Source organism: Idiotropiscis lumnitzeri, chromosome 8 (assembly GCF_059441095.1).
Source record: "Idiotropiscis lumnitzeri isolate Australia: NSW breed Sydney's pygmy pipehorse chromosome 8, RoL_Ilum_1.0, whole genome shotgun sequence".
NCBI classification, from domain to species: Eukaryota; Metazoa; Chordata; class Actinopteri; order Syngnathiformes; family Syngnathidae; genus Idiotropiscis; species Idiotropiscis lumnitzeri.
In genome coordinates this window covers 12,839,104-12,851,192 of record NC_142398.1, presented here as the reverse complement: position 1 = coordinate 12,851,192, position 12,089 = coordinate 12,839,104, and the positions used below count along the sequence as shown (strand labels likewise).

The window sequence follows — 12,089 nt, the reverse complement described above, 5'->3', positions numbered from 1 at the left end:
AAAAAAAAAGGGGTTAATTATTTATTCCATTTAGATTCTGCTGCACACAAGAAATCTCATTTGCCCCAACGGCACCCCATCAGTGGAGGGGACTACTAATTGATCGAATCAGTGCTATAAGAGGGAAATTAATCAATCCGAGACAGGTAATCAATGATCTCTTTAATTCAAGAGGCAGAGCGAAAGAAAAGCTATTGATCCAGCATGCATTCACCCAAGCCACTACCCAGCCAGAGCCATGGGATAGTCTTCAAACAATACAATTTCCTATCATTAATCTAACCAACACATAGGCCAACCAATCTTACGAAGAGGGAATTCCACCATGAAGAGAGAAAAAGGAATATGTGTTATTAAATAAACAGCGCGTAATTATGACCGTTTAAAAATTTATATTAAACTGTTAAACTGATGCAATGGCAAACCATAGACAGCAAATTTTCTTTTGTGTCTGTGTGCCTTTAAGCTACAGCACAACACGCCACAGAGAGTATGGGAACGCAGTTTTCTCCTCCACACATTTATCTTAATTTTGCAGGCAGCTTTATCGTACAAGGTCATCAGACTGATGGTGCATGCATATCCCCTAATGTTGGCACGCAATCAGTTGCGCAAAGGAAAAAAAGAAATCCCGACATTACAGCAAAAGCAATCTGTCATTACATTTGTTAAACATATGGGTTTGTGAGACAAAGGGGTTTCTCTGCCATATGAAACAATGTTTATTTTGAGAGAAAAGGTATAAATGTTGAAGGAAACACACCACTAACCACTAAAGTAACCAACATGCCCAAATCAACTTCAATTACGGACTAGATGCTTAGCGGGCTGCTTTTCAATCACACTGTAAACAAAGCAACCAGACATAACCACACAGATGGTCTTTTCAATTAGCAACGAAAGAGGCTTCGATGTCTTACACGAAGAGACGGTATAATTAATAGCGACTGATGTTACTACGTCTTTGATCTGTCAACACTATCTTTAGAGCAGAATATTTCATTAGTCCTGCAACACAGCCAACACACTAAGATCTTGTCTCAGGAGAGTGTTAGTTGGGTTCACTCCTAAACCTTCCATGCATTTTGTGTGCTCTTGTTTGCATGTTTCCTTTCCTGAGAAATTGGTAAAATAAATTAATCATAAACTAAGGATCTCATTTTCGTCGCACCTATCACATGGGCAACCAGTAGCTCATCTTCGGTGTACTTGCACTGGCACATTCCACTTTCAAATAGTATCACAGGACAGTCACAGCAACAAAGCGATGGTGAATGAGTGAATAACAATAGTTTACATCACCCATTTACTATAATCTTGGCACTCTTGGAACCTGAGCTGAACAAATAATGCAAGGTTCGAGATGAAACCATTTTGAGTGGAGGCCATGAGCTAAATTGTAGTAGTGCTGTTATAACTGGTACTGCCCCTTCATACAATTCTCCATGATATATAATATGAGAAGTTTCAACAATTATTGAATATTTTGTGTCTTTATATTTAAAAAAAAAAAACATTATCCACAGGAGGGCATGGCACAGTGGCCTTCCTGTGTGGAGCTTGCATGTACTCCCCGTGCCCGCATCAGTTTTCTCCCATGTTTAAAAAAACAAAAAGCTTTGGAAGGTTGACTGGACACCCGAAATTTTCCCTAGGTAACAGTGTGAGCACGGATGGTTGTCATATTTTTCCGTCATCTCAAGTGACCGAATGACTTTCCTGCATCTCCCTCTCCTGACATTCCAATCAAAAAGTCTGGCAGAGTGTTAAAATTATTTCCATACATATGTAAGTGACAGTAATTCAGTTTTGTTTCATTCTCAATCCAGTTAACAGGCCATTCACCAGTTATGATTTACAAAAAAAGTAATGTTCCAAATGGGAACAAAGCGGCCTGTTTGCATGCATGAATGTACAAGTCTGTGCATGCATTGCGTGGCTATTCACTGCAAACAATCCAGCCCAAAGCTTAGTGAGTGATCATCAAAAGTGCTCAGATAATTAGAGGACCATTGGCGCATTACAACAGTATACATGCAATGAACTGAACCGCCAATGCTGTAATTTGGATGGCAACAGCCTACAAGAGTTAAAGCAAGAACCAAGCAAGAGATTAATTCTGATAAGACAAGCTGTCGGCATTGAAATGGGCAGGTCGCCAAGAATTAAATGCCTCTCAAATGAAATGGAAGGAGTCGTGACAGTGATGGGAGAGCGGAGTGGTGCGGCAAGAACGTCCGTAGAGGGAGGGGGGAGGACTTGGTACTTGCTGCATAAAGCAAAAACAAAGGCGACGCAACTCTTCTCCAGTTAATGTGAGCACGTATTGAGTTAAACATTGGTTAGATGCGTCAATGTGGTGTGTAGCAGGAGTAGAGTCGACATTTATTAGTCTTTTGTAATCTAATCGGTCTGATCCATTACTCTTTGAGGAGCGCTTAGAGCACACTTGGACCTTTTTCTGTTTCTGAAGCAGTGGTGGTGGTGGGGGGAAGTCATACAAGGATATACAACTCATCATTCATGTCAGTTTACCTCTGCTGGGCAAAAAAAAACAGCTATGGTGGCTTCTCTGGTTTCACTGATGGTGGCTGGATTAATGAAGCCACCAAGGGGTTAGCTTCACTTGTGTGCCTCAGAGTGTGACAGAGCAAAACAGATAACAAAACCACCAGGGCTTCTTTTAGATCAACTACTTTTGCGGTTAATGAATGCGTTGCTTTTATGCGCACATTTGAAAAATGCAGCAAAAAAGCTCATTTTTTTTCCAATAAGAAGGTAACAGTGTTTACTGTGTTTTTGTAAGATCGTAGAATAACAGATTTAAGGATTAAGTGCAATATGGGAAAGAGAATGTGCTAACCAGTGGTTAGCAAATCCGCCCAGCAGTTCTGATGTTGGGGATTTGAATTTGGGCTCTGGCCTTCCTGTGGGCATTTTTTTTTCATGTTCTCCTTATGTTTGTGTGGTTTTTCAACTGCTTCTTCCCATATTCCAAAAATATTCTTCTTAGGTAAAGTGAAGCCTTTCAACTGTCAATAGGTGTGAATGCTTATTTGTCTTTATGTGCCTTGCAATTGGGTGGCAACCAGTCTGTATATTCAAACTGTCTGGATTTCCCAATTATGGAAAGGCTTATTCTAACCAGATATATCCTCACTCCAACCTAAGCTGCCTAAACAATAGGGCCAAGGGTCCTTAAAGCGCCTTATGGCTACATGCAGTGTCTCGGCTACCGCAAAACAGCTGTTGGGCTGAAGTTCCCACAAGTCTTAAAAGACCCCCACTTCAGCACCTGCTACTGGGAAAGCCAGTCTGGCCTGGACTACTTAATGATCCCCAGTCAGCTGGATGGACCAGGATGTAGAAGCGGCAAAAAGATGGGGGCTGGGTCTGTAGTACGAGGGTTGCGTGAGGGGGGAAGCTAGGTATTCCCCTGAATCTCTATGGGGCTTCCCTTTCAGCCTTTAAAGCTGTAGTGTTGTGTTTGGATAGCCTGTTGGAATATCCACACAGTCTACGTTGGTCTTTTTCATTGTGTCTTGGAAAAATAGGAAAGCTACGCAAAAGCATGATATCAACTGAACTGTGTGTGCGTGTTTGTGTGTCTCAGCTGGCCTGCAAGGCAGACACAGATCTGAGGCGACACAACTAGGTCAGGATAGCTACGCACAAACAACATCGACATGCTCGCTTGTGTGCGCACAAGTGCAAAGTGCCAGACTACTTGAGTAAGGATGCTGCCATCTACACCTTGTGAATCATCATAACCTCACCCAGACAGGTCAGTAAAAGTGGTGTCCCAACAATGCAGTCCTGACATGCTGCAGAAACACTGACGTGAATGCAGTCAACCACTGGAGCTTTAGAGCTTAACAACAAAGGTTTTATAATTGAGTCAAGGTTGAGGCTTTCTCCTCGTGTGTCAACAATGCCTGTACTGTATCCAAATTTAGCTGAGAAGCCTCTTACTTGAAGCTGAGCTCAGACAGGAAATATGCAAGGATGTTTATGGTCTTGACAGTTAATTAAAAAAAAAAAATCTTAGAGCTGTTTGTCACATACAGAAGAGCTGACTGCAGCTTGTTGACTAGCGGAAGAACAGCGGAAGATGTTATCACAGCACAGGTGTTTTGGTTGTAATATAAGCAATGAGAAGTAGATGATCACTGCACTCATGTAAAACAAGGAGGAGGAAAATGTGGTTTTGAGTCATGTGATGTACTGTTGCTATAATTACGGGTGTCCCAATACAGTATTTTTCACTTCCGATCCAATATCATTATTACGGCCAAGAGTAATACTGATGTCGTCCAATATAATATCAGCAGGAATGATACATGCTGGAATGTATTTTTTTAGTACGAATGGTTAGAAGAAACCTGATCTAGTTATACTGTTAAACCTAATAATAATTGTCAGCAAAGGTAGACATGAGAAACTATGACCTATTTAATCAAAGCATTTGGATTACATAAATTCAGCCTCAAACATAAGAATATTCGGCACTTGAATAAAATAAACACAAAATCAATCAAAGATGCTTTTTGTACTGGTTATAAATGGACAGACCCAACTTTTTTACTTGTTTGTACCAGCTGTAAAATTGTTAAAGATGCCAACTTGCAGAAATTCACTTCCTTAACAAGTTATGTTAATTTTCCCATTTTTAGGAGCATTACAGTAGGACTGTGCATGAAAATGTTTTACTGTATATTTAATATTAATGCTTCAAATAACAAATCACTCACAGAATTATTATTATTTCATTAAGTGACTTTTGCACATACCTGCGCACACAGGTATTCTTAAAGAAAATAATATTAGGACAGTAATGACACTTTGCGATCCATCCATCCATTTTTTAAGGAATTAACCTCACCAGGGTGGTAAGCGTGCAACAAGTTTTGTCGTTTGTTGTCATCCACAATGAAAAGTTCACTTTTGCTGTGGTTAGCCTTAAGTACAGTTGCAGTGATGCGTGGAGAATCGGGGCAGGTAGCCAAGTTTAAATGATTAATAAAACGCGAGTGTCCCGAACACAGCAATTTGGCGCTAGTTCTCGTTCCAAATCACTCGCAGAGGCTTTTTATCAGAACCTTTTTTTTTTTTTTTTTTAAATAAATATGGCAACTCCCACACCATTATCTCTAGCTCATTTACAGGAGTGGTTGTTTTGATCAAGTGAACTATGCACACTTGCTCTCTTGACACTGACGGATACAAGACCAGGAAAGGATTCTCGAATGGACGGCCTGTCTATGAGTACTAATATTGGAGATTTTGAATGGAGTTTGATAAAATCCTCTGCTGAGTAGGATGGAAGGCACTTTCCCCAATGTTTCAAAAATAAAAAAAAAAAAACAGAGATGCACAAAAACTAAACCCTACATTTTTTTTACGGCCACACAACAGCCACGCCTAAAATGTAGAAAAATTCATCAGAATAAGTACAGGGCTTCTACAAAAAAAAAATAAAAAATAAAAAAATCACACAAACCTGTTGAGTGTTGTTGGTCTGCAGTGGACTCGGCAGAGTTTGGCGTCGTGGTGCTGGTGAATGAGGGTGACGAGGAGGAAGAGGAGGGTGTGAGTGCACCAAAAGCTCCCGCAGGCAATGGCTGGCCTCTCTTCAGTAGCTGCTTATGTTCATGCTGCCGGAAGCGCGGGGGCACCTCCCTGGGTGGGTAGCGAGCACCAGTAGAGGACGATGGGCACTGTGGTTGAGGGGCAATCGGACTCTGGAGCTGGCTACTGCAGGAGGAGCGCTTGTCATTTCCACAAGTAAATGAGAAGGAAAGTGGCAGCGTAGGGCTGGCAGGGTGGAGGTGGTGGGCTGCGCAGGGACTGGGTTTAGTGGCAGCAGGATCTGGCACTGGATGCATAGAAAGAGAAAGGCAGAAAGTAAGGCATCAATTGACGGCCGACACTAATTTGCCATACCAGAACACGACGATTTCGCTGCACATGTTTTTTCTCTGATTGACAACAATAAGCAAGACATTAGTTTTACCACAAACACATAGATGTCAGATTTTAGTCCAGTGAGTATGCTCAGTTTGATGATACAATGGCTGGTCAAGGACTACAATATGCAAAAAGCAACACGGCATTCAAAAAAAGTTGGTGAGTTCTCACACAACAAAGGCGCTCTGCGATGCTTTCAAAATGATGACACAGTAGTGGAAACAAGAATATGGTGCACGTTGTCCCGAGAGACACTGCACATATTATCTATGAATGAATGTACACTCGTGCTTTTTTTCCCCCCTGTGATGCACTTTTGGGACTTTTTTTTTTTTTTTTTTTAAAAAGGGATTTTATAAAAGACCACAGCACTTTATTTTTTGTAATGACTGATGCATTCTCATTATCACAGTGATGGTAAACTGAACTGCCACCTGGTAAAACATTGTCATAAATGAAAAATCCTCACTGTTATTATATAACAGCTGCAGTAATCAGATGCATTACGTCAAAAGGAGAGGCGTGATGGGGAACTCATCCTTGCACACTAGCATTATTTTCTTGAAGATCAACTGACAACGGAAAATTCACAAACAGTGTTGTTATGAGTCACAAGTCAAATATTGTAACACCGTAGTTAGGACCCCAAACAGATGGTACAGAAAAGGTATGATTCAAAGGATTTCTTTCAGTAATCTGTACAAAATGCAAAAACAAAAAGGGAAACAATTACATACTGCTTGAGAATGGCCTTTTCTGAACAGCTAGTTGAAGGTTTCTTGTGCATGCCACGTCCATGCTAATTCAGCTTTATGTGCCGCCGGCAAAGAAGATTAGGCTTTGCCAGTTTGTAGCAGTACTGTCTGCTTGTGTAGACCCACCCTTTAAGCCAAGTGACTCTTGCAGCTTCTTTGTTGATTGTCTTACCACCTTCCTAGCCAGTCACCTAATGGGGCGTTAATGTGAATGTGCTGTTTAATAAATTGCAATCACAGCTGCTGACAAAAACATTTAAAAGAAAATGTCCACTCTGAGGTGCAGAAACTGAGGATGGTGAAGAGGATGACGATTTCCACTTGATCTGCATTCACTACCACAAAATATGTTTTCTGGTAGAGTGCTAGAGCCAACGTGTGACCTACAAGCAGCTGAAAAAAAAGTGCAGATTCCCATAACAATGTAAACAAATCAGTAGGTTTGCAACTTCCTACGTTTCACTTTGTTTCATCAAATATGATTTAAATGCGGACTGCACTTCTTAAAGGGGAAGTCAAAAAATCTTCCTATGCGTCTTCACTAGTCTTAACATAGCATCCTGATTAATATTGCGTTTGTGGAATATGAGTTAAGCAGAAAAATCCATCCCTTTTCAGCCATCGCATGGAGCAGCCAATTTGTCACTTCCGTCAACTGAAAATTACATCGCAGTTGTTCAGGGCTCGGGTAACGACCAATCACGGCTCACCTGTTTTCTTAAGATGAGTCATGATTGATAGTTAGCTGAGCCCTGAGCAACTATGATGTCATTTTCAGTTGGCAGAGGTGATGACAAAAAGGCCGTACACTGAGATGGACAAACCGTGTGCGTTTTACTGCTCATTTTTGCGTATTCTTGTGAAGAAAAAAATGGGTTGACTTATATAGCCAAATAAATAAATAAAACATACATGTATAAAATTAAAGTCCACCCAACTTCCAGTTAGTAACAGAACACACGCCACCCGGTAGAAAAAGCAATGTTGCTTTACCACTCATTAATAAACATCATTTCGTTCGTCTTTTGGTTCGAAACATGCAGCTAAATTGATCCTCTTAATATTTGACCGCTTGACAACTATGAACAGATGCATTTTTATTTGTCGTGGATCAAGTCGCTGCACACTATCGTCAGTGTGTGTGTGTGTGTGTGTGTGTGTTCAAAATTCGGAGAGCTGTAAAACTAAGTCAAACCTTACGACGACGGCAAACGTCCGCCAGCCATCGGACACTTCCTAACAAAAACGCTCCGACAAACATTACAAAATAGATAAAACACATACACGGTGACTTTTTCTTTTTTAAACTTGGGAAGTTGTAACCATGCAAGGTGAAAAGGAACAAGCATGTTAGAAAGATGCAGGGTAGCGCGGCAGCGTTAGCTTAGCATTTTGTGAAACCCCCTTTAAAAAAAAAAGACATTTAAACTGCATCCTTGTTGATTCTCAAATTGCGATTATATTCCAAATGCAATTAATCGTTCAGCCCTGACCTGAGAGCTGTCGCCACACGAGTTTCAAGTAAGCGGGGAGTGCAGAGGTATTTACTGGGCCTGCCACGACCTTGTTAAAAAAAAAAAGAGGCACTAATATAAGTCAAGATGGAGAATGAAAGGAGAAAGAGCAACAATGACAAAGATACAAGTACATCGAATGAAGATATAGAGTACTTCATATGTTGAGAGGAAAGACATGGCATTTACCCCCCTCTTCCATTGGTTTCCTTCAAACGCCTTTACATCTTTGTAGAACACATAAATATTCAGTGGACACACATGTTTTGCACCCCCTCTCCCTCTCTGTGATTTTAAACACACATACAGAGAAAGTGCCTCAAGCAGTATCCGACTGGCTGTTGGCCTGGAACTGCAGTCGCTGACGCACATCTCTGATTAAATTCTGCTCAGCCTGCCTGATAGTCCCGCAGCCAATCAGGCCGCAGGATGCTGAACACACACTGCCCCCCTTCCTCTTCTTCCCTTGCATTTGCAACTACCTCCTCTTCTATTTTTCCATCACTACTACTGCATAAGACACCTGCTCTCTCCCTTTTTCTCTCCATCACCATTATTTTTGCCTTATATTTGCCTCAGCCTGATGCTTCCAGTGTTACTCTCCCTCTGTGCCTTCATCCATCTTGATCCAATCCACTGCTCTGTGGCACAGCAGACTGTAACGACGAAAGCAAGAAACCATGCATAGGGTCCAGGACTTAAAAACATGCAAACCTTGTTATCACGCTTACCTTTTGATTCAATCTTGACCAAACGGGCACATACTGTAAGTCTACCAGACTCAGTTTACAAAGAATCCAACTAATAACTTTGAATCTCTGACGTGTCTGTTTCAAGCTGAGACGGCCATTCAGGGGTTGAGTAAATCATTTTGCTACTGTACTACTTCAACTCATTACATCAGAAGCACCTGCCTGAACATTTTAGCTAAGGCAGACAAGCGCAAGAATTTGGAGGAGGTGCAATAATAAATTGTCTGAAATGGTAAGCAACCCACGATGTACGTTTGACACATTTCATGCATTGTGTTGATTATGATAATAGCTGAACTGTTCATGAAGTTTGCCCTTCCTTAACTTGAATTGGCTTGTCTGAAGAATAAAATCAATCTTTGCGGTCTAATCTTTTCCTTATTAACTATAATAGGTTATAAATCCTTATATAAATTGCGAAATTGCCTGGAAAACTATCTGTAAGAATGCACGCCCTTCTCCTGGAAATTAGACAGCCGGAATACGTAAAGTGAAAAAAAAAAATAGTACCTGTGAGCTGCACTCTGCCCTGATCAAACAGAAGTATATTAAGCAAGATGTGTCTTTAATTTTGAGAGAGAGAGAGATTTTTTTTTGTAATTCATGAGGGCTGGTTAAGTGCTTTAAAGAGGGTGAGCATCAAATAAAAGGCCACAAAGGGGAAAAAAATGGAAGCGAGTAGGGAAATCCCTCAGATAATAGCATGTCAATGAAATATTAAATGAGGAATTTGAAGAGTATGCTCATTACACTTCCTGCCAGTGAACGGGAATGAGATTCCGCACAGTAAATTAAAGAGGCTAAAAGCGTATTGCATCTGAACCACAATGAAGGCATAAAATCTCCAGTTGAATCGCTAACATCGCAGTGAAGATACAAACACAGGTGGATTTTGCAACACTCCTTTTGTTGATTTGGGTCACCGTCTTGTTTATTATACAGTAGTCTTGCAGGAATATTCATACGCTACGGGCAGCCCAAGGCCCAAATCATAAATTAAGCTTGAATAAATCATGAAGGCGCAGCAGCCTTCGACTGGTGACATGGAGTGCAAATAAACGACGAATATCAGCCTTTATTATCACAGATGTATCACGTCTCGTATGAATGGATTTACAGACATTTGCAGTCCATCAATTTCACAGGCGCTTCAAAGATCAACATGTTTGGTCAAAAGAACAAAATATTATTATAAGCACTATCATGATAATAAATATGTGATAGTAGATAAAGCTACAAAACAGGTAGAATCCTAATCATTCTGCCATATCAAATGTCGGTTGCCTGGAGGTGCTTATTTACACAACTGCGGAAGGGAAGCCTTGCCATAATATATTAAGAATAATATTAAACAATATTTGGTTTGCATCGAGTGATGTGATTTTCTGTGCTTTGCTGTTTTGCGATATGACGATAGGTCTGTACTGTTATTTTTAATCTATTTAGAAACCATTTGTTTTATTATTTGAATAAAATGTTATGTGTGTATATTGACTACAGTTTATTGTTCTAATTAGGAAATAAATGTGAAAGAAAATACAAGGTCAATAAAATGATACCTTTACACTTAATTCTGTGCAACCACTCCCAACTCATATTAGCCACTCTTAGTCATGACTACCAAATATAAAGATAAGTGGGAAGTATAATATTATTCACAAAAATGTATAAGGATACAGTGACGACTTATTTAATACCCAATACAAAATAAAAAAAAAGTCACTAAATATAGCAAAAAGGTCACAATGTTAGTAACACTGCAGACACAAGTCGTTGCCCTTTCTCGCTACTTCACTTGTACTGGCATCCAAGCGTGTGTACATAAAATTAAAGCACAGCTGTCAAATCAAAACAGCAGCATTTTTTACGTTCTGACTTCATGGGCACAGTGAGGGCTGCTCAGAGACTGGGGGCAGGCCAGATGTGGCCCCTGGGCCATACTTTGCCTAGGCCTGGTCTATTGTCTTCAGAAGCACTTTATTATGCAGCCATGTTTGTAATAGTGGGGGGTGGACAACATGCAACGGCGTATACGCCCTGCACAATGGTGTCATGCTCCAAGTTTATGACCATGTCTATATGTAGAATTGTATAAAACAATGTATATATATATACACAGTATTTGTGGGTGTTTGTATTTATGCATGCATACTGTCTGTCCTCGATGACTCTAAACCTTAACATTTTGAATGCTCTTTAAATATCGGTTAAACCATTTCAGACTTCTACTATTTAATGCGGACTGATACATATGCATGTCTACCGCAATCAGTTTATAGACACATAGGGGGGTGGGAGTCTCTGAGGTCCCATCTGTCTGTATTAATAAGGTAAAAAGTCCCCAACACTCTCACACCACATTAAGGCAAAAGCATTTTCACCCCTCCCCCCCTTTTTTTATAAAAATTAGCAGTTGCCATGGAGACTGATACTGTTGCCTCCTGCACCTCCATTTCCCTCTTGCGGCCTCATGTGACCTTCTCCCATGCCATGCCTCTTCCGTTCTCTCCATCTAATTAGTGCCCTGCACCCCGAATCGTCATCTTCATCTTCATGCTTGGACCTCCACATCTCTCGATTGGGTCACGCTTGTTTACCTCTCCTACATATGGGGAATGAAAGCTAGCATGTTAAAGCACTTCTGTCGTCTGTGTATTTGATAAGCGCTAAATTTGATGGTCTTAATCTAAAGAGTGAGCCAAAGCTTCCAGACATTGTAAGCATACCACACTATAGAATTAGTAGCCAAGAGCGCTTCACATAAATAAATAAATACTGAGTTATAGTATAGTTATAGTTATAGTTAATCAATAGTCTAATGTAATAATGGTAAAATTGAAAAAAAAAACAATGAGAGTAAAAAAAGAGGGCTTTTAAAACAAATAAAAAGACAAAAAATGCTGACCATATTTTTCGAGCTATAAGGCGCACCTGTATGTAAGCTGCAGTTTTCTACGTCGAAAAAAAAATGTTTACTGCATGTACAGAATGAACTATAGAGCGCCCCTACCAGTGAAAGAAAAAATCCACAGAAAAGCTGCATCGTCGTATTAGCCGCATGGTTCAAAATCTCGGAATAAAGTAGCGGCTTATAGTCCGGA

At 40.4% G+C, this 12,089-nt stretch overlaps 1 protein-coding gene across 2 annotated transcripts in view; it reads right to left on the bottom strand.

Moving 5' to 3' along the window:
- tnrc6c2 (trinucleotide repeat containing adaptor 6C2) overlaps nucleotides 1–12,089 on the bottom strand; it is a 44,976-nt gene that overhangs the window by 15,655 nt on the left and 17,232 nt on the right. For both annotated transcript variants that reach the window (XM_088302740.1, XM_088302739.1), the window contains one exon: nucleotides 5,501–5,875. In XM_088302740.1, the coding sequence (XP_088158866.1) occupies nucleotides 5,501–5,875 (375 nt within the window). The remainder of the gene's footprint in view (nucleotides 1–5,500; nucleotides 5,876–12,089) is intronic.